The sequence below is a fragment of the Neofelis nebulosa genome, chromosome 5 (assembly GCF_028018385.1).
Source record: "Neofelis nebulosa isolate mNeoNeb1 chromosome 5, mNeoNeb1.pri, whole genome shotgun sequence".
Taxonomy (NCBI): domain Eukaryota; kingdom Metazoa; phylum Chordata; class Mammalia; order Carnivora; family Felidae; genus Neofelis; species Neofelis nebulosa.
The window spans coordinates 159261109-159284218 of record NC_080786.1 but is presented as its reverse complement, the minus strand read 5'-3'; the positions used below and the strand labels follow the sequence as shown (position 1 = coordinate 159284218).

Genomic DNA, 23110 nt, shown 5'->3' with positions numbered 1-23110 from the left:
ACTCTATTGGAACTTCCATTCTGTAAGGGGCAGCAGTTCTTTTTCACAGGAATAGATTCATATTCTATGTATGCTTGGGCTTCTTGCCCACAAATATCAACCAGCAAGGGCTTAAGGAGTGTTTGTTCCACTGGCACAGGACCCCATATGGCCTCATATCAAATAGGACTCACTTTACAGCACAGGAAGTGCAGGAGGGCACTTCAGGCAGCAGAAGTGCAGTGACCATGAGATCCACTGCCTGAGAGAGCATCGGGACAGCCAGCCAAAGGCACAGCTGTGGTGCCAAGTTGGGAGTTAATATTCTGCAAAGACAGGGTGCCGTTCAGACCTTTATATGCCACTGTATCCCCAAGAGGAAGGATACATGAGTTGAAATCAAGGGGTGGAAACAGGAGTGGCCCCACTTACCATCGCTTTCCACTGTGGCACTCTGTGCTTCCTATCTTCCCAAGTTCAGACTGCAGGGTTAGAAGTCCTAGTCCCCCAAAAGGACCCTCACCAGGGAACATGCCAACTGTTCCCCTGGATTGCAAACTATGGTGGTCTGGAAACCTTGGGGTCCTTGCATCTAGGAACAAGCAGGCAAAAGGAGGAGTCACTGTCTTGGCAGTGGAGAAGGTAGGGCATCTCCTGCATTAATTACACAATGAGGAAGAATATGTGGAACCCAGGTGGTCTGTGTGGGTGCCTCTTGGTAGTCCTTTGCTTAACTATGATGAAAAAACTAAAGAATTAAAACACTAACTCAAGAAGATATATGCACCCTTCTGTTTACCGCAGCAGTGTTTACAGTAACCAATAAGTGGAAGCAGCCTAAGTGTCCACTGACTGATGAATGGATAAAGAAGTGGTGTATATACAATGGAATACTTCTCAGCCATAAAAAAGAATGAAATCTCGCCATTCACTATAATATCGATGGAACTAAAGGCTATTATGCTAAGTGAAGGAAGTTAGGCAGAGAAAAGACACAAACCATATGATTTCACTTATATGTGGAATCTAAAAAACAAACAAGAAAGAGAACAGACTCATAAATACAAAGAACTGGTTGTTGCCAGAGGGGAGGCAGTGGGAGAATGGGGGAAATAGAAGGGGATGAAGACGTACGAACTCCAGTGGTAAAATATGTTAAGTCATGGGGATGAAAAGTACAGCATAGGGAATACAGTCAACAATACAATAACATTGTTCAGTGACAGATGGTGACTATGCTTATCGTGGTGATAATGTATAGAATTGTTGAATCAATATGTTGTGCACCTGAAATTGATATAACATTGTATATCAACTATATTTCAATTAAAAATAAAAATACATTAGAAATAAAAACATAAGCTAAAAACATTTTATTCCATCAAAAATTAAAAAATAGGGGCCCCTGGCTGGCTCAGTCAGTAGAGCATACAACTCTTGATCTTGGGGTTGTGAGTTCAAGCATCATGTTGGGCACAGAGATTAAAAATATTAAATATAGAAATAAAAATGCATTAGAAAAAAAAGAAGTCTAAAGAATTCAACTTGCACATGTAATGAAAGGGTCTGCCTCTCAATTCACAGATTCCTGAAGTCTGGCTGTAAGGGAGGGAGCAGATACGTGTGCTAATGGTTTAAGGAGCACACCACTTTCAGACAGTCCCTCAAACTTTTAAGATGTGTTTCCACGCTGGTGCCGAAAGAGAGCCTTCAGCAAACGCTCCACTCTTTGGTCAAGGCAATTTTTTCCAGCCGAAGGGATACATGGTGTTAGTTCGCAAACTGGTCCCCATATGTGGAGGGAAAGGAGAGACCAAAGGAAGAGGCGGACAACTTCAGGTTGGTAGGTGGCAGCTATACTAAGCAAGGTACCTTCTTTTTTTAAATTTTTTTTTTCAACGTTTTTTTTAAATTTATTTTTGGGACAGAAAGAGACAGAGCATGAACGGGGGGGGGGGGGGGGGGCAGAGAGAGAGGGAGACACAGAATCGGAAACAGGCTCCAGGCTCCAAGCCATCAGCCCAGAGCCTGACACGGGGCTCGACCTCACGGACCGCGAGATTGTGACCTGGCTGAAGTCGGACGCTTAACCGACTGCGCCACCCAGGCGCCCCGCAAGGTACCTTCTTTACAAGGCCTCTCTTGGGCAGACATCAGACAGGCAGATCTCCACACCCACCTGCCAGAACCTTAAAGGTTTATACAGAGGCCTTCACAGGATTCAGTCACATACACGATCCAGATGGTGTCAACAAGGCTATGTCCTTGGAACAGCTCCCACAGTGGGAACAGTAGGCAGTGGGTACGTTCCAAGGACAGGGGAGGGAGTGGAGAGCCTCCAGTTGCACAGGTCCAGCTCACAGGTCAACTGGCAGTCACATCCTCTCGATGGCCTCCCCCAACACACAGTGAGCCCAGTGAGTTCTAAGAGCGTGAGCTGACCCTGCACCTTCATGGCTTGAGAACAGCCCGTGCAGGGCTGCAACTGGGTGGGATACTCTGTAAGCCCATGGGTGCTGGTGCCGACGGATGCCTTGCAGGCAGGAAGCCCAATTCACACCTGGAACGTGTGTCTATTTCTAGGCTGACAAATCACGGCCTCCTCTGTAACGTAGGGAGCCAGGCCGCCACATCACCGTCTCAGCATTGGCATTCTGTCGGCAACGCAGACGCTAAGAGGCAGAAGCCAAATGGAAATCTCCCCAAATCCACCCCTAAGCTGGGTGGTGGAGTCACTCCTGTCCACTCCTAGCCGATGCCAGCATGCCGTGTAGATCCGTCTGAAGAACAAACCCGTTCTCTCCTGTTCTGTCAACTGGTCATGGGGAACTTCCCAGGAGAGCAGAGCACAGGGGAGGCAGGAAGTAGAAAACTCAGCACCACTCACTCTGGTCATTCGGATCTGTCCAGACCCAGTGTCGTACGTCCTCCAACGTGATGGCATTAGACGGCGGGAGGGAGCTCTGGGAGGTAACTGGGGTAGAGGAGGTGGTGAGGGTGAAGCCCGTATGACCGGGATCAGCGCCTGCCGAGTCAGAAGGCTTGCTTCCCCTCCCCACTCTCCACCACGCGAGGAGACAAGTCAAAGTAAGCGGCTTGCGTCCTGAGGGGCCTCGCCAGAACCCCACCCCACTGGCACCCTCATCTTGGGCCTCCAGCCTCCACAACTGGGAGAAATACATTTTTGTTGTTTGTAAGCCACACAGTTTATGGCATTTCGTTACAGCAGCCCAAGCTAAGGCTACACGGTGTCCAGCCCTCCGCGGGTGTGTCACGGCGTGTTTGGGCCGTCTCCTCCCAGGGGAGGCCTGTTCTTCTCTACTGGGATCAAACTCTTGACATGGGCCTAAAAGCAACAGCACCTGATAAAAAGGTTTATATTCAGGCTCCCTCGTCACTTTTTCCTCAATACCAACCAGAAAAGACGATTAGTTCAATTTCAGCAGAGGCAGCAGTGCCCGTCACTATCTTATTTTAGGGTCTTTGTTTAGACATCATAGAACTTTGATCCATTCCACTGAAAACATCACGGTCACAGGTCCTAATGAACGGAAAGCAGCAAGAGATATGCTGGCTTGTGAGGCAGATTCCATTCAAAGTCAGGGCTGCCCCTGTGGCAGTTTCTGGGGGTCAAGGAGCCTGCAGAACAGCATGTGTCCCTTCCAATGTCAGAGGCAAACAGCCGTGCCTTGTACCGCCTACCGTGAGGGATGGCTTGTTTGGACCCAGTGTGCATGCCGAGGAAGCCACAAGACGTTAGCGTCCCCGCAGACCAGGACGACCACAGGCCTGCAGCTTTGACGCAGGCCGTCATGCTTGCTGCTCAGGTCATCAAGACACCCAACGCAGGATGCTGGACACTGCTTCACTTAGCCCCATTAGGGCAGACCACTAGGGTCTTGAAGCAAAGCTTTGCCTCCTCCTGTTGCTAACTCAGTTTCCATTAGAGAAACATCAAACTTACCCCTGAATCCTGGCGGAGACCAAACTCCTGCCCAAGCAACACACAACTCACGCAGCACGTTGTACCCTGGGTGCTGTCTGATGGCTGAGCCATGAGGACAGGCAGGTGCAGTGGAGCCCTAATCACCTTAAGCGCTATTTATATGAGGTGTAATGAAAATATATAGATTTGACCTTTGCTGGTTTCCTGGCTCCTAAAACCCTTGGAATTTCCTGATAAGAGTGTCCTTTTGTTACAATGAGCCCCCTTTGACCGCCCCTGAGTTTTTCACTAATGACTTGGCTCATGGTGAGGTCCCTAGATAGCTTCAGGATGGGGGCCAGTCACCAGGGGGCGGGGCTGGAGACGGACTTCAGGCACGTGGCAGATAATCATGACTACATCACGAAGCCCTGATAAAAGCCAGTGAGCAAGGTTTGGGGGGCTTGCAGGTCGGTGAACATCCTGTGTGGGTGGCACGCCCACAGAGGGCAGGGAAGCTCTGTGTCCTGCCCCTGAGCCTGTCCTGCACGTCGCTTCCACTCTGCTGCCCGAGTCCTATCCTTCACACCAAACCAGTGAATCCAGCATTTCCATGCATGGAGTCATTCTGGCAAATCACCAAACCCGAGGGGAGAGGCTGTGAAAACAGCCACATTTGTAGTTGTGGCCCGGGGACCCCACTTACAGCTAGTGTCTACACTTACAGCTAGTGTCTAAAGTGGGGCAGTCTAGGTAGTGTCAGAATTAAAGTGTACAAATGTAAATTGCATGAACAGGTGGTCTGGGTTCCCATTAAATTTCCCTGAGTTGTCCACATGCCTCTGTCCACTCCTGTTTGGACATGGATTTGCTTTCCTTGCCCAAAGCTCATTTGTGGACACCCCCCCCCCCCCACCACAAATTCGTGTTCAGCATCCCTGCTTCTCACAGAGAGTGTGGCATTCCCTTTTACTGTTAACTCCCATCACCCGGAAGGAGCTCTCCTGGCGGATGGTGGAAAGGCCTGCCGACTCGAGGCACCCCTCAAGGAGCCTTTCCTCCCACGGCAGGGGAGCCTGGGGGTGAGCCGGGCACAGCCCCTGTTACCATCATGCCAATGATTCCGGAGCAATTTCTGCTTCTCATCCTGTGACACTGGGCTCTGCTGTCCCAAGGGAGCTGCTTCCTCCAGACAACAGTCCCTTTCAACAAGAGCAGACTGTCCCCTGAATCAGCAGGGGCGGGGTTGCTGTATGGGCTGGTGTGACTGGCCCCAATCACCACAGGGCAGCTGGATGGCAGCCCACAGTGAGGACAGGAAAACCCATCTGTAGCCCATCCTCACCAGGCACCTCTTGGTACTCGGTAATTTCAGACTCAACTGTAAGAGGAGAAAACAAGGGACATCTTCTAAAACCAAGACTATTATGATCTCAAATCTTTCTGGTGGGAAGCTTATGTCACCCAACCAGCCAAGGTGCTGGCTGAGGACCAGGAAACAAGGCCCTGGCGAAGGAAGAGGTGATAAATGTCGAGTAGGGCCTCATGACTCCATGCAGAGCAGGGACACCTTCCCCTTCCATCTCCCCCACTTTGTGTGACAAGCCACAGTGCATCAGCTGCACAAAGTTGTGAAGGGCTGACCCAGTCCTACAGGCGAAGTCTGTGTCCCCTGGAGAGCAGCACTATTGAGACGCAGCCCCGTGTGGGCCTTGGAGAGGCCCAAGGCCATCGTAGAAAACTCACCTCAGGCAGGCGGATTAAGTTACGTCTCAGTCATGTGTGTGAAGGAGGAGAACGCATGCTCAGTAGACGAGGAGTAGACGCGCTGCCCACGTGCCTTCAGATCAGTTCTCGCCCGTCTGCCCTGCACAAGGACCGTCCCAGGCTCCCTTGTCCGGTCTTGGCCGACAGGAGGGCCAGAGGACAAAGATGGGACGTTTCTCTGGAGGCTGACAGGTCTCATCATGTGGTCAGCTCCTGCAAGAGCGCCCTGTCCCTGTGTTCCTGACAGCCCCTGGGTGCCAGCAGCTTCTGGCCGGGCTCAGAACAGCGCCCCTGCCTGCAGAGTAATCAAATCCTTGTATTAAATCCCCTTTGTTTGGAAACCCAGTGTGGTTTCTGTTTCCCGGTCTGAGCTCTGATATAGTATCCTACATTAGAGTAAGACATCCTAGCCCAGACTGTGGGTGGTATTTTTTCATCTTTCATTATGAAAATTTTCAAACAATGACCATATACCATTATATGAGCCAGATTCAATATTTTACAAAGATTTTGCCATGCTTACTTAATCCATATTTGTGTGTATTTTTTCCTAACCATAGAGCCATCTCAGAGCGCATCCAGTGGTTGTAGCCCCTTGTTCCGAGTAATTCGGCATACAACACCTAAGAAAGCAGCATTCTGTTACATAACTGTCAGCACAACCGGGAATTAAAATTCCCTTGAAAGCCATTATCCAGGACAGGTTCAGTTACCCCCAAAACCACCTTTATAGCCGTTGGTCCTCAATTTAGGAACTAAACTTCACACCCATCTCATTGGTTGTGTCTCCTGTTTCTTTTCACTGAGAACAGGCCCTCATCGATGCTGTCAATCTGATGAGACTAGGTGAATCACTTACAGAACATCCCATGTTTGGGGGCACCTGGGTAGTTCAGTCGGTTGAGCGTTTGACTTTGGCCAGGTCATGATCTCACGGTTTGTGACTCTGAGCCTCTCATCGGGCTCTGTGCTGTCAGCTTCAGATCCTCTGTCCCCTCCCTCTCTGTACCTCCCCCACTCATGCTGTCTCCCTCCCTCAAAAATAAATAAAACATTTAGAATATCCCCCACGTTTGTCTTTTTTCCTCATGGTTTTATGTCATTTGTTCCTCCATCTATAAACCAGGAGCAGCCACAGGAGACACCGTGCAGTTCACCCATCATCACACCCAGAGGCCCAAAGGCCAGGCCGCCCGCTGACCCATGGGTACTGTGCTTTTAGGACCTGACCTGATTATCCTGCCGTGGGTTGCAGAACGGCAGGTCTCTAATGGGGTAGTCCCCTCCTTATTAATTAGCTGGCACCTTTCCGTAAGAAGAATGTTCCCTCGCCTACGAGGATGACTGGCCATTCTCCTATGGAAGGCAGGGTGAACACCTCTTTCTCTTTAAGGACCAGCTCCCACAGGTACTGAGCTGGCGTGATGGTCACTTCTGCTGGTGGCTCTAAATGAGGCCTCCCACATGGACATTTATTCTGTATCTGATAACCAACCAGATCACTATTCTTCTGGATGCGGAACTGAAGAGACACGTCCAGGCTTCAGCGACAGCAACCAGCAGAGCACAGAGCTCGGCAGAAAAGGTGGAAAGGCTGTAAGGAACTGGCCTCACAGTCGTGTTAGCTGCTGCACAGAAAGTGCAGACGCACACCGGTGCTGTAGACCGGAAGGAACATCTATCATGGAAGCAAGCTGTGATTCAGAAAAAATGGTTTTGTGTTAAAGCCTACGCTCAGCAGAATAAATGTCATACTCAGAGGTCCTGAAATCACATGGAGATACTCAACTAGGAAACCAAGTAAGACCCAGCAAAAGGCAAGTGGCTACCTGTCTTTACCAGGTGAGGAACACTTTGTGTCCCTCCGAAAACCCTGACATACAGGGATTCCCAGTCTCTGTTTTGGTTTCTTGCCACTGATAAAGCAAATTGGAGAAGACTGAAACACAACACAAGGGCCGTTCACAAATAAAATAGTGCTGGACTTTTATTCTTTTTGGTTTTTGTGTGTTTGTGTTTTTAAACCAAGTCCCCATCTGTACACTTGAAGAAAATAAACAACAGGAGGCCAGGCTCTGCTTCCTTCTTGGAGGCGGGCAGGGGCTCTGCCAATGTGCCCGGGGCAGGGCAGACGCCTGTCACTCACGAGCGCACACGTCACCTCAGAAAGGTAAGGACCTAAGACGTACTGAAATTACACAGAATATACTCCACTTGGCTTTGTAGTATTACAAACAGGTGAGAACACCTAAGGAGCCGCACTAGGGGGGCTGGCATCTCAGGCACGTGGGGAGACTGTGTGCTGCCCAGATGCCATGCCACAAGCTTCCTTTAGACAAAGGAAAAAGAACCCCAATCTTCTCCTCAAGTAGAATTGTTGTAGGTAAGAGCCGCAAGGATTTTATTCATTGTTTAATTTTCTGGTGGCAGGATTTCTTTGAAGTACAATCTAAAAATAAAGAAAAATGACGTAGCAATTCGTTAGAACTCTTCATGTGTCTCTTAAGAATTTCATGATACTGAAACAGTACCACTGAATTAACCTCATTTATGGTAAAAATAAGAATTACAACTAAAATATACAATGGCTTAAACTACGTTAGTGAAGAAGCCCCCACAAATTCTATCCTGAAACATAATTACTTGTTCCCTGTGAGCATAAAATGGAGCAAAAGGCCCAGCTAGTGATCAAGCAAATGGATCCCCACGCTCACGCTGAAGACATGCTCATACTTCTGGAGGTGCCTTCGCCCAACGATCCTAGTAACGATGGTTAATTATTAAGACCGAAAGTAACAACACTTGCTAACCTGAATACTACAGCCTCTGCGATGTTACTTTTCGTTCCCAGGGTTCAGTGTGTTATTTTAGAAAACACAGAAGAACTTTTATTACCTGGAGGTGCCCCGCCCAGTCTCTGCTGGATCATCTCTAAATGACGAATATATTCTGTCAACGAATGTTCAGGGTCTTGAGAAGCAGTCAGGGATCTTTCTGATTTTGAGTTTGAGGATGGAGCGGATCTTCAAACAAACACATAAAACAAGAGTGGAAGTCAGCACCCAGAGCACAGACAGGCAGCAGGGAACGGGGTGAAGCAGACAAACATCGCCTTCATATCCTTTATCACGAAAAAAAAAATGAAGCATGTACATATGTGTGTATGCGTTTGTTCGTTTTGGTTTTTAAAATGTAGTTATGCGTGTATGTGTGTATGTACATATGTATGCAAACTCTACGCCCAACGGAGGGCACAAACTCACGACCCTGAGATCAAGAGTTGCACTCCCTGCAGGCTGAGCCAGCCAGGCGCCCCAAAAGTAAGGCATTTTTTAAAAAATGCTATGTAGTGCTTTTAAAAACTAACTTCTATAAAATGTTGCAGGCTTAAAATGACGAAAACTTACTGTATACTATGATTTTATTCATAAAATCTTCATGTATGAATTCATTATCCCAACTGGTTTTTGCACCACTGTCCCTCAGACTCACCTCTTCTTTGTGCCCTGAGGGTGACCCAACTACCCACGGGACTTTTCCGATGGTCCCGAACTGTCCCCTTCACTGGAGGCACAACCCGTCCCATTCTGGTCCCTACTCAGTGCATCTTCCTCCTGGTCCTCTGCTGTCACTGTTTCTCAGGGTAGGGACACTTCTTGTTCATCCTCACCCCGTCCACATTGGAGAGGCCTCGGCCACCAGACCAGGAACCTCTGCCTTCCCCACACAGAGTGGACACGTGTGCGTTCCCTGCCTTGCTCGTGGCTGGGCCAAAGCCAAAACTTTCATGATACATCTCCCTGAGGAACTGCACACGTTGGTGGAACGTCATCAGCACAGGAGATCAAGACCCGGACGCACAGCACATGCGCCTGGGCTGCCCCGTGGCACGGCCGTGGCGCCTGTGTGTACTGCACCATCTCTCCTGTTGGGACAGCCACGCCAGTGGCCGCCACACTCCTGAAGTGTGGTCTGCACTGACATGCCACCGTCAGCCAGGGGCATGGGGTGAAGGAGCGAATGCCGGTCAATGGCACTTCGGAGACAGTGCTGTACCCTAAGAGCGGAGCTTGCTCTGGAAAGCTCACTCAGAGAAACAGAAGACTGGATGTGTGTGCAAACACCCACAAAGATGCAAACTGAATTCTGCTACACATTTTAAGGGTGTGTTACAAACACTGGAGGTCATGTTGTTGAAAGAATTACGTAAATGACTCCTGCTCTAGATTTCCTCACACCAGCATTTGGACAGGATGGTCACATGGTTCAATCTGCAGAAATGCAAGGGAAGTCACATCTTCCGTAATTAGCACCTGGATGAGAAATCCCTCTGTTGGGAAAACACGCTCTGGGGACAAGGCGGGGCCACATCCCACCACCCCCACCAGGGCCTCAGGACGTGCCGATTCCATATAATCCTGGCTCAAACCCTTAGGCCATTATGGAAAGCTTTCCTCAATTTAATTTTTAAACAAAACTGCATTCTACCGTCCAACCACAAGTCCTCCTATCTCTTAAAATGAAAAGGGCTCTTCCCCACCGAAATAACCTGTGGATGTTTAACTGTGTTGCTGTAACATCTCAACTGCCAACTGAGTGCTAAGTACAGAGATAACATCATGTGTGCAAAACCCCAATCCCAGAGAACTATGGTGAGCCCACCAAGGCCTTGCGTGGCTGTGTGCACGTCTGGGGAGGGGTCCCGCGGTTGGAGACAAACCCGTGCACAGCGGCTGCGCTACAGCGCGGGCCCGGCTGCAGTGAAAACGCAGCCTCGAAGTACACTCACCTCTCCCTCTTGCACGGGGAAGCTTTTGGCACAGGGTCCCCAGTGTGGCTGGAGGATGCATCCCGGGTTGGTGGGGACGTGCTGGTTTTGGGTGGAGGCTGCTGCCGTGGCATCGGGAATCCTTCCCCCACAATCGTTTAACAACAAAGGGAATAGGAAAAGAGACGAATGCCTTTTAGTAGGAAGGACCCTCTACCAAAAGTTAAGCTTTTAAGATCTGCATGGCAACTTCAAACATTTTAAAAATACTCTATTTATAAAAATTATGCCTTAGAGATTTAAAAAAATGTTTTTTAATATTTAATTTTGAGAGAGAAGGTGTGTGTGACCAGGGAAGGGATAGAGAGAGAGGGAGACACAGTATCTATCTAAAGCAGGCTCCAGGCTCTGAGCTGTCAGCACAGAGCCGAACAAGGGGCTCAAACGCATGAACCGTGAGATCATGTCCTGAGTCGAAGTTGGACGCTTAACCAACTGAGCCACCCAGGCACCCCTGAATTTTTTTTTTTTATTATTATTTTAGGCCATCTCTACACCCAATGTGGGGCTTGAACTCACAACTATTTTAGGCCATCTCTACACCCAATGTGGGGCTTGAACTCACAACCCTGAGATCAAGAGTTACATCCTCCACCAACTGAACCAGCCAGGCACCCCTAAAAATTGTTTTAAAAAACTCTATGGGCGCTTTGGCAGCTCAGTCAGTTGAGTGTCCGACTCGATTTCAGCTCAGGTCATGATCCCACGGTCGGGGGACTGAGCCCTGCCACAAGCTCCACACTGAAATGCTTAAAATTCTCTCTCTCCTGCTGCTCCGCTCCCCACTGGTGCTCTCTCTTTAAAATATGAATGAATGAATGAATGAATGAATGAATGAATGGAATTGTTGTTCTTATTTAAAAAAAAAAAAAAAAGCTCTACAAGAACCCCGAGTTTTGATCACCTGTGTTTTGCCCTTGCCTGCAGGGCTGACCTGACCCCAGCACGCATACGGGCAGTGCCTCCAAGGGATCCTGGGGGCAGTAGTGCGGAGGGTGTTCCTCCACCCCATTTTGAGGAGAGGTCTCCAAAGAGGGAGAGGCAGAACCCTGGAGACCACCAGGTGCACCTGGTGTAGGAGAAAACTCTCCTAAAGGCCTGAAGGTCGAAAAGCCATTTTTATTTCAAGAAGTAACAATCAACAGGTAGGAACCAAAGCTAATCAGTGACTAGGGAAGCCCAGTCCCCTGATGGTCAGCTCTGGGGGCAGAGCTCAGGGGGCGCCGCCTACTGGCAGCCTCCCACCAGGCCCCCGAAGCCCCACAGGACAAGGGGCTGCGTGCCCCATGACAGGGGCGTTCTCTGTGCTTGTGCGTGGGTCAGCGTGGCACCTGGGGACCAGGTGTGGCTGATCCAGCAGGCAGTGGTGCCCCAAGGACAGATGTGGCCACACCAAGCAGAACATCACTTGGTTTTGGACAGTAAGGTGGACCTTCTACTAAATGAGTTATTGGTCAACATGTTTAGCATTTCTACATTTTTTCAACCATTAACTGTGTAAACCCTGGGTTTTTCTACGCTTCCCAGCGTTAAAGCCATTTTCCTTCTGAAGCCATCTCGCCTCACTGCCAGCGTCCCTGGATGTACTGATTTCATATTTGCTTTACTGCGTCTCCAATGGGCTCAGCCAGCACCTGGCTGCCAGCGTAAAGGGGTTAAGCAGGGGGCCCACCTGGGCGGGCCGCTCGGCCTTGCACAACAGCTCCTTTTCGATCTACTTCTTGCCACTTCTTAACCAAAAAACGTAGTCTACAAAGGGAAAAAAAGGACACAAAACATTGAAAACTAGAGCAAATAGGAGTGAAAAGAACAACGAAAATCCAGACGTGATCTACGAATGGAATCAGACTCAGGTGGGCCCCCACTGTCTTTGTGGTGACCTTGATGCCTGTGCCCTCAGCACCTTCCTTGCCACAGCCCCCACAACCGCCCGATGCCCACCAGCTCAGAGTCTCACAGACCCCAGTTCAAATCAGTCTGCAACACCTGCTCCCTTCGCCACTAACGCCACCTAATGGCACAGGACAAAAGGCGCAAAGACAGAGGCTTTTGCCCTCAGGCGCTCCTGGTCAGAAGACTGAGGAGTGCCAGGTGGGTGTCGGGAGGAGCAGCACTTGGGGGGGGGGGGGGGAGATCCCTGACCCCTCCCGGGACGGACCCTCTGTGGCTTAGTGGACGCCCTTCAGAGCGGGCCTTCCTGCTGGCTGTTGCTCCAGGCACCGCTGCCTCTCTGACCACAGGCCCTCTTAGAAGGCATGTCTGCCTTGCATCAAACCACTGCTGCTGAAAATGCTCCTCCACTGTCAGGAGTGCTGGCGGCGGGGCCTTGGGACTGCTTACCAGCCCCACAGACCACCTACCAGGCTTCCTGTCCAAAAACGCAGAATGGACAGACAGACAGATGGACACACAGATGGTGGGGAGGTGGTCTCTGGTCAGAACTCAGAGGTGAGGGGACTAAGTGGCCTGAGGCTGAGAGTCGAGAGCACGAGAGCAAGGAACCCTGATGGACCGGAATGGCCGGTGCTCAGTCTCTGCGGGGAGCAGGGCTCCCACCACCCTCTGCAGCTTGGGGGAGAGAAGCCAGGGAAGGCAGCCCACCCAGCTACTGCGTTCAGCGTGTACCCTCCCACAGATGGCTGGGGCCTGAGGACACACCTTGTGGGCATCATAGAGCGGATACAGTAGTACAATTCTTACTGGGACAAACATTTTTAGAAATTCAGCACATCTTAAAATTATAATATAAAATGGATTCTCATCACTGTTAATTTTGAACAGGTCGAAATTTCCAATCACACCAGAGTCACATACCTGTCCCCCAAAAGAGACCCTGTGTAAACAAACGACTGGGACAGTGAGCGGCGTCTGAGGCTGGTGGGACCCCCACAGCCTCCCATCCCCCAGGAGCGGTCTCATACTCACGATGGAAAACAGCACCTCGTGTGGGTCCCCTGTTCCTATGCACCTGGCCCTTTTTATGGAGCACAAATTTGACTAAAATATAGGAAACTGCAATCTGAAGCAGTGAAATGCAGTTTCGAACTTGATCAGATGTGCCTGTCATCAGAAGGGACCCCGAGAGAGACCCATCAAGGGGCAAGGCACTGTTTTGTGATAAAAAGGCATCCCTCAATCTTCTGGCGTCAGAAGGCAGCTGACAGTTTTGCACAACATGATTTCTTGAAGGCAAATGTCACATATACTTTAAGGCCTCAAATTTCATCATCTTAGAAAAGAATGTAATTGCACAGTAAGACAACGGAGGACTAAGCCCAATGTGCCTCCTGCTTGCGAAGATTACCTTAATATTGCGATCACAACCCTGACGGCAGTTCGGAACTTTGTAAAAGGGCGAGATGTGCTAATTTTCTTATCAGCTTTGGAAGGAAATACTCCCAAATGAGCGATCATGGAGAGTGTTTCTTGTTCAGAGTCCTGGAATCCACCGATCAATAGTAAAAGATACTTCTTTTGATAAATCAGAGCCTTTCTGAAGCTTTCTGCTCTCAAATAATGCAGATATAGTTTTTCCATCTGAAAGAAGAAAAAAGCAAAACAATCATGGAACAAAGACATCTTGCTGGCCGAAGTTGTACAGTACGTTTGTACCATTGTGCTTTAAAAAGAACCAGACAGAGGCACCTGGCTGGCTCAGTCAGTGGAGCGTGCGACTCTTGATCTCAGGGTTGTGAGTTCAAGCCCCACGTTGGGCATAGAGACAACTTCAATATATAAATAAATCTTCAAAAAAAGAAAAAGAAAAAGAAAAAGAACCAGACTGTTTTCCTTCTCAGCAAATTGTCACATCAGCCCTGTGTGACCTCCATCCCCAGGGACGGCTTTGCTGTGCAGAGTTTGATCTCCTGTATCAGACAAAAGGGAGACCACAGACTTCCTTTCCAAGCCTCAAGGGAGCCCCCCAAAGACCCCAGGAATCTGACCACAAGGTAAGGTGCGCCCCTGTGGCGGGGCGGGGTTTCATCCTGGGCCCCCTGGACATCTCAGGGGCTGTGGGAAATCCCTCAAGTCACATAGAGAGGTATGTCCTTATACCCTAATGCTGTGACACAATTTTTCCCTCGGGAGGGCTCAGAGCACAAACCTCAGGGCCAACATGATGAGCAGGGCCCTTTCAGGGTGTGGCGACTGTGGTCTAACGGGACTCCAAGCACAGACACGAGGTTTGTGCGGAATGGGGCCAGCTTTCAGATGGAGGTGTTCTCACTTGAACTCCCCTCATGTGCGACAGCTCGACAGCTAGAACCGGCATGTCTCCCGGCTGGAAACAGACACAGGGTGGGTACGTGTTTTGGCAGCTGTGCTCAGGCCCAGGGGAACCCCATGTCACAAGAATGCTTTCGCTGCTACAATGAACAGGCCAGGGTTTTTTTTTTTGTTTTTTTTTTAATTTTTTTTTTTTCAACTTTTTAAATTTATTTTTGGGACAGAGAGAGACAGAGCATGAACGGGGGAGGGTCAGAGAGAGAGGGAGACACAGAATCGGAAACAGGCTCCAGGCTCCGAGCCATCCGCCCAGAGCCTGACGCGGGGCTCGAACTCACGGACCGCGAGATCGTGACCTGGCTGAAGTCGGACGCTTAACCGACTGCGCCACCCAGGCGCCCCAGGCCAGGGTTTTTAAAGCACTGGGATTTTAGGCGTGGAGGGAGAATGACCAGGCACAGCAGAGAATTTTTAGGGGAAGCAACTCTGCAAGACACTGTAAGGGCGGCCACCTGTCCTACACGACTGTCGGACCCACAGAGTGTGCACCACCGAGAGCGAGCCCCGCCATGCACCGTGCTTCTGGGTGACCGGGACCCGTCCATGCAGGCTCGCTCAGGTGTGGGACATCTCCACACCTTCCCCTCAATTCTGCTGTGAGCCTTACACTGCTCTAGAAATAGACAGTCTTTATAAAAACAAAGGGCACCAAGCAGGTGACACCGTGCACACCCAGCACAGCCCTCAGACCCGCCCTTACCCGCATGCTGCAGGGGTTTGCATCCTCGCTTGCGGGCAACCCTGTCTCCGGCTGTCGCGGTGAGCTCTGTGAGACCGCCCTGTCTTGCCTCCATGAAGACCTGTCCGGCCTCTGTAACGAACCACACACGGCACCGTCCACACGGCTGAGCCAACAGAGGAGCACCCTGAGAAACACGGCCGAGGGCAGAGTCGGCAGGAGATGACCCCTCGGAACCCCAGCCCCAGGGGCAGGGTCATGTTCAAACAGCTTGTTTCTTGCTCCCCCAGGGGTCTTTCCAGGGGGAGGCCCACCCTGGGTGCAAGGGGGCTGGGCGCACATCTCCCGAATGCCATGATGTGGGCCATGCCTGGGCCACCTTCAGCCTCTTTTCACTGGTGCCTAAGCTGTCACGTGGTATTATCAATCAGATAATTAATACTCACGGGTAGTTGCTACATAGCATTTATTGAAGTATGACTGCACAAAAGGTACATTATTATTAAAAACAAAATCTAAATAATTATGAGAAGAACCCTGAATTCAAAGTGCTAAGCCTGTTAAACACCCTCATACTCTCTGGTCCTAGAAATGCTAACTCCTGGCAGGTGTGAATCCCTGGTTCTACTCCAGCACCAACAAATCACACTCTTGGAAACCTCAGCAAGGGCCCCACATGGGTGCCATGCACACTGAGGACGTCATGACCAGGCAGCGTGTCCAAATGCACACAGCATGGCCTGGACACCACCATGTGTGTGGAAGATGCCCAGAGCTCCAGTAGGGACGCGTTAACAGAGGAGGAGGATCCCACAGTGAGGACAACAAAGGGACCGCCCACACCGGACAACCAGGACCTGTTACTGCCCCTCCCCTGTTCATGCTCTGTCTCTCTCTGTCCCAAAAATAAATAAAAAAAAAAAAACGTTGAAAAAAAAAAAAGTGTCTGACTTCAGCCCAGGTCATGATGATCTCGCGGTTTGTGGGTTCGAGGTCCACATCAGGCTCTGTGCTGACAGTGTGGAGCCTACTTGGGATTCTCCCTCTCCCTCTGCCCCTCCCCTGCTCATGCTCTCTCTGTCTCTGTCTCTCAAAATACACAAATGAACTTAAAAAAAAAAAAAAAAGATTAAAACATGCAGCTTTTGTAACTTCTCACATCAAAGAACGGAAGTCCTGAGTCTCCTTAGTGCTTGGACCCTACTTCCCCAGTACAGAGGTCCCTTTACTTTATCTCCCACCAGAGCTTCAAACACGCAAAGCAAAACTGGATGGAGCCTGAAGACAGACAAATTCATTCTGTTCAGTGATGTCAGTTATCTCCCGTGTGGTGACTGCAAACAAGGAGGAGACAGCTCAAAAGGCCACAGGACACCAACCAGGTGAACACCACCACCAACCAGCTGGACAAACTGACTTTCATGGGACCCTCTCCTTCCATCCAGCACCAGAAACATCAAGTCCATCACTAACTACCACCTGTTTTTCAGCGGGGGTGGTTGAAAAACAACCCACTGAAAAACAACCCACACTAGGCCCAGGTGGTTTCCTGGTTAAATTTTAACAAATATTTAAGGAAGAAATAAATACCAGCTCTATGTAATTTCTTCCAGAAAGTAAAAAGAGGAAACATGTTTCATCTTATTTTATGAGGCTAAAACCAGACAATGACAATATAAAAATAAAAAACAAAAAACCAACTCCAGATTAAAATCCCTCATGAACCCAGATACAGAAATGCTCAACAAAATATTAGCAAATCAAACCCAACAATATATAAAAATAATAAGACATCATGACCGAGTGGGGCTTTTCCTGGCGCCACAAGATAGTCAACATCCAAAAATCAACATAACGCACCATGTTAACTGACCGAACAAGACAAAACACATCACCATATCAACAGGTGAAAAAGCATAACAAATTAAACATCTGTTCAGGATAAAGTCTTTGCACACTAAGGCCGGGGCCTTCACGTGAGTACCTGCTCACCACCCTTCACAGTGACAGAGCAAAGAGCCACCCCCAAGACGGGGGACCACGCCTGCACAAACACGTCCAAGTCTGGAAGTCCAGCCTGTACACCAGGCAAGAAAAGAAAATCAAAGGTATTTGCACTGGAAAGAAAAAAATAAAACTTTCTATTCGCAGATGATGTAATTGTCCATGTAGAAAATCCTACAGAAACACTTTGAGGGTTAAAAAGTGAGGTTAGCAAGGTCACAGGACACCTAAGGTCAAGGCAAACCTATCAATGTTGATGTGTTTCCATACACTAGCCATGAATAATTGGAAAGCAAAACATTTGAAAAGTACCATTTACAACAGGCCCCTGAAAAATGAAATATTTAGGTAAAAATCTAACAAAATGTTTTTAGAATATGAATGCTGATGACTACAACACGCTTAAGAAAGAAATTTTATGGGATGCCTGCGTGGCTCAGTCAGTTGAACGTCTGACTTTGGTTCAGGTCATGATCCCATAATTTGTGGGTTTGAGCCCCGTGTTGGGCTCTGTGCTGACAGCTCAGAACCTGGAGCCTGCTTCGGATTCTGTGAGTCTCTCTCTCTGCCCCTCCCCTGCTTATGCTCTCTCTCTCTCAAAAATAAACAAACATAGAAAAAAAAGAGAAAAGAAAAGAAAAAAGAAAAAAGGAAGAAATTTTAAGAGATTTAAATACATGAAGGGACATGCCAAGTTCACAGATGGGAAGATTCAATACCGCTAAATTCAATAACAGTTACAGTTATACAGTCAAGATGTCAATGCTTGCCTAAACCTCTATAATAGCGTTATTGAAATATAAATCACATACTATAAAACTTATCCTCTGAAAACAGTTGTTCAACAGGTTTTTAGTGTGTTCATAGAATGCAATGATCACCAATGTGTAATTGGAGGAGGTTTTGTCACCCACACCTATCAGGCAGCTGGTGAAGGCCAGGAGAGCAGAACAGAGAATACACACACACACAACTGTGGAGCAACTTCTGACTTTGGCAAAGACAAACTGATAAAAAAAGACAATCTTCAACGTATGCCAGAATAACTGGATATCAACCTGCATACAAATAATCCTTGACCTAACCCTCAGACCAAAAAAAAAAAAAAAAAATCAAAGCAAAATGGATCCTAGACTTAAACGTAAGAAGTAAAACTATAAAACTCTTGGCATAATCCATAAAAAAACAAATTGACTTTATTAAAATTAAAACTGTTGTTTTGCAAAGAGTACTATCGATGCAGAAGAGACAACACAGACCGGGAGAAGAGATTTGCAAAACATATCACAATATATGAACTGGAAACACGACAAAATAAGAAGACAATGCCATTTAAAAGTGGGCGAAGACTATTTGCAACTACATGGATGGAACTATAGGGTATTATGCTAAGCAAAATAAATCAGAGAAAGATGCCGTGTGATTTCACTCATATGTGGAATTTAAGAAAAATACATGAACATATAGGAAGGGAAGCAAAGATAGGATAAAAACAGAGAGGAAGACAAACCCTAAGAGACTCTTAAATACAGAGAACAAACTAAGGGCTGATGGAGCGGAGGTGGGTGGGGGATGGGCTAGATGGGTGATGGGCACCGAGGAGGACACCTGTTGTGATGAGTACTGGGTGTTACGTATAAGTAATGAACTACTACATTCTATTCCTGAAATCATTATTATGCTATATGTTAACTAACTTGGATTTCAATGCAAATAGATAAAGGGGGAAAAAAAACACAAGTGGGCAAAGACTTGGAAGGACTCTTCACTTAAGAAGAAACACAGATGTCGCCGCACACTGCGGGACGCTACAAGAAAAGGCACCACCCGCCCCAAGCGTGAAGATGCTGAGGGACCAGACTCCCACGTTCTGTTCAAGGGCAAGTGAAATGGTGCAGCTATTGGCCACTCGGCAGGGTTCGGCAGAAATGTGACGGGACACGGCGTCCCCTCCTGGGTATTTACACCGCAGAAACGAACCCTGCTCACAGCAGCTTCCAGGAGCACTGATCACGATCATTGAGCACCGGAAACAGCCCCAATATTCTCCAGCAGCCAGACGGCTGAACTGAGGCACATCTGTGCATGGACGCTGCTCAGCAGCACGAGAGAGGAGCTGTTGACACGCCAACGCCCAGCATGATCTCGTGGGCGCTAGGAGAGAAGTGAGGAGCCCTCCGAAATGTTACACACCGTGTGGACCCGCTTCTGTGGCACCGGGAGAAGGCAAACCGCAGAGAGCCAGGTCGTGCCTGCCGGCAGCCGGGGAACAGGATGTGCTGCTGGGCCATGTGCTCCGCTAACAGTGTGGTCACACGGGGCACGAGAATCCACATGTGTGTGAAAACTCAAATGGCATCCTACCAGGGGCAGATTTTACTGCATACAAGTCCAAAAAACAATTAAAAATTTTTTCATCATAAAAGTAAAATCAGGGACACGACAATCTAAATATAAAAGAAAAAAAAAATCAGGCATTCTAAGAAGAAAGTCTACCAAACTACACAATCAGGAAAATTGAGGTCGTTTTCATTACATAAAAGTCAAATGAACAGATTTCTTTTCATGAACATGTATCAAACATCATCTCCCGGCAAGGGTCCCGTGTCTGTGTACAAAGTGGAAAACCTGCTGAAATGTTATATAAGGCATCTGGCATCTTGGGGAGGTCAGAGCCCATGACAGCTAACTGGAAAGAGCCAGCACTCAAGCCCACAGCCCAGAGGAAGCCCGGTTCACGCCATCTCCGAGCAGAAGCACCAGTACGTACGCTCCGGACACGGCCCTTCAGCAGGTGCTGCTTCAGAGACGTCTCCAGCTGGGACACCGCCAGGCGCAGCTCAGCCTTCTCCTGGGTCACTGTGCACAGAGCTTTCGTGAGGGAGTCATTGTCTTTCAGCAGGACATCCACCAGCTGGACCTGCAGCTCTGCTGGCATTTTTTTCTTGAAAAGAGAAAAAAAATTAATGGATATACGTTTTTTGTTAAAAGGTACACACTTTAGGGGTCCCTGGGGGCTCAGTTGGCTGAGCGGCTGATTTGATTTCAGCTCTGGTCATGATCCCAAGGTTGTGAAATCGAGCCCCGAGTTGGGCTCTGTGCTGGAGGTGGAGCCTGCTTGAGAATGTCTCTCTGCCCCTCACCTGTTCGCGCATGCTCTTAGTCTAAAAAAAAAAAAAAGAAAAAGAAAAGGTACACACTGTGTATTTTTACTGTTGGTTATTTCCAGGAATTATAGTTTTATCCATATTTGGGGTTCAGTGACAGCTTGTGGGGCTAAGAAGAGCTGTCCATCTATGGGAGGGAAAACAGTAATTGATCAAAGCACATTTCTCTTTGATCCTGTAAGAAACTGACTTCGCACAGCCCTGGGCTGCATTGACAGGGCCAGCCTGCTACAGAGCACCGGCCTGCTCACATCTCTGTGAGCAAGGGGAGCACACAGAGGGCCCAGAGAGCACTGTGGGTTCTTCCCCGAGGGTCCGACGACTAAGTCCCTTAACACAGGTTCGTTACTTCCATAATCAGAGCCACACTCAGCCTACAGCAGGCACAGGACACTGACAGAGGCACTGGTAAATAGGGCAGGATGCACCACACTGACCCCTCATGCTCAGCAGGTACAAGGTCCCCTGCTGCCTACATGCATGCTGCCTTCACAATAAACAGGATGTTTTCACGATTACCAAGGAACATCTACCAGGAATTTGTGTCAGCCACCATGACTTTTTTTTTTAACGTTTATTTTTGAGAGCTGGGGGGAGAGGGGGGCAGAGAGAGAGGGAGACACAGAATCTGAAGCAGGCTCCAGGCTCCGAGCTGTCAGCACAGAGCCCGACATGGGGCTCGAACTCATGAACCATGAGACAGATCATGACCTGAGCCAAAGTCGGACGCTTGACCAACTGAGCCACCCAGCTGCCCCAGCAACCACAACTCCTAATCACCTTCCTGCAAGGCAACACCTTCCCATGCAGCTGACAGGCGCAGCTGAGAGCTCAGGCTCTCAACCCAAGTGTACATGGAGCAGGCTGGGCCTGGGGCAGAGCAGCCCGTGCCCCTCTGGGGGGAGTGCCTGAGCATCGGCAAGGTCAGGCGGCTTTCTGGGGGCAACACGTGGCAATCCCCAAGAAGACACCCACTTCTCTGTGGCAGCGGAGGAGGGATACAAGGAACCGCAAAGGCAGCCCCACCTCTCACCTGGGAGGAGTTGGGCGCGCTCAGCTCAGACTTGAGTTCCTCTAACGTGTGCAGTAAGGACGTCACTGCTTTCTCATTTGATGATGTCCAGTCGCCAATTGTCCTGTGAAAATAAACAGACACTTAGAGGGTTCACCCAGATCCCAACTGATAATTACCCAAAGCCACTGGGAACGCGTGGAGAGATGACAAATGGGTCCAATGCAGCCCCAGGAGGACTTGCTTATGACTGCTTCCTCAAGCCATGCCCTGTCCACAAAGTTAGGGACTCGGGGCCTCTCTAATGACAGTGGTGGCCCTGAGGTGGTGCAGCCCTGTGCACAGTCTGAGAAGCCCAGGCAAGTCTGCTCAGAGATCATACTGCTGTATAAACGAATCCAATTACAGATGGGAGAACCGTATTTGCTGAGTTTCTGTGCATACAGGAAAAGGCAAATATTAATTTAATTAATTACAGTGTCAACACTCCTGTCAGTCCCTCACCGTGCAGACACACCCTGGTCACGTGAGTGGTGATCCTGAGGACGTGGGCAAGGCAGACACAGCACCGATGCTTGGCCCCACCCAACCGCGGTGGGAGTGGGCAGGAGGGGCCTGGCATCAGGTCCAGACCCTCTGGGTGGTGAGCAATTGTAAAAGGGCATGAGGAGAACAGATCTAAAAGAAACTTGGATTTTTCTCTCATATCAAAATAGAGAAAACACATGCTGTCAACACCTTTCAGGAGAGTGCTGCCCACAAATGTGTCAACACGTGGCGAGAGAAACAAGCGTCTGTTGCTTAAAAATGGGGACCTGATGGGGCGCCTGGGTGGCGCAGTCGGTTAAGCGTCCGACTTCAGCCAGGTCACGATCTCGCGGTCCGTGAGTTCGAGCCCCGCGTCAGGCTCTGGGCTGATGGCTCGGAGCCTGGAGCCTGTTTCCGATTCTGTGTCTCCCTCTCTCTCTGCCCCTCTCCCGTTCATGCTCTGCCTCTCTCTGTCCCAAAAATAAAAAAAAAAAAGTTAAAAAAAAAAAAAAAAAAAAAAAAATGGGGACCTGACACCAAACACCGGCGCCAGCCTTGTGCACGCTCCTCACGGAAGAGGCGGGGCTCGCGGGGGCGTGGCCGGAGCCCACGCGCTCACCTGTCCGCTGTCTGGCTGACGAAGCTGGTCAGGAGCCCGGCGGCCCAGAGCAGCTGCTGCCGGACCTTCTCCAGGCTGAGCCGCTGCTCCTGCAGCCGCGCCGACTCCGGGCACTGGCGCTGGCGGGCCTCCTCCTTCGCCTCCAGGTCCTGAACCGTCCGCTGGAGCTGCCGGATCTTGTGCTCATCACGCTGGCGCCGCAGTTCCAATTCTCGCTATTGTCAACGGCAAAACAACAGACGGGCCCTTCGTGCGCACGTTCCAGAAGCAGAAGGCAGAAGCCCAGCCCTCAGCAGGGGGCGGCCCCTGGCCGGC

The 23110-nt window shown here is 49.4% G+C and overlaps 1 protein-coding gene across 11 annotated transcripts in view; it reads right to left on the bottom strand.

Moving 5' to 3' along the window:
• Window positions 1-7763: 7763 nt before the first annotated feature.
• PCNT (pericentrin) overlaps window positions 7764-23110 on the bottom strand; it is a 137404-nt gene continuing 122057 nt past the window's right edge. For 10 of the 11 annotated variants that reach the window (XM_058732326.1, XM_058732329.1, XM_058732328.1 and 7 more), the window contains 9 exons: window positions 22796-23010; window positions 21670-21772; window positions 20240-20413; window positions 15487-15597; window positions 13804-14036; window positions 12172-12248; window positions 10461-10581; window positions 8567-8694; window positions 7764-8120 (listed from right to left, as the gene is read on the bottom strand). In XM_058732326.1, coding sequence (XP_058588309.1) covers window positions 8077-8120; window positions 8567-8694; window positions 10461-10581; window positions 12172-12248; window positions 13804-14036; window positions 15487-15597; window positions 20240-20413; window positions 21670-21772; window positions 22796-23010 — 1206 coding nt within the window. In that variant the 3' untranslated portion in view covers window positions 7764-8076. Of the gene's footprint in view, window positions 8121-8566; window positions 8695-10460; window positions 10582-12171; window positions 12249-13803; window positions 14037-15486; window positions 15653-20239; window positions 20414-21669; window positions 21773-22795; window positions 23011-23110 lie in introns of those variants that run through there. The other variant, XR_009262421.1, reaches the window with a different exon arrangement.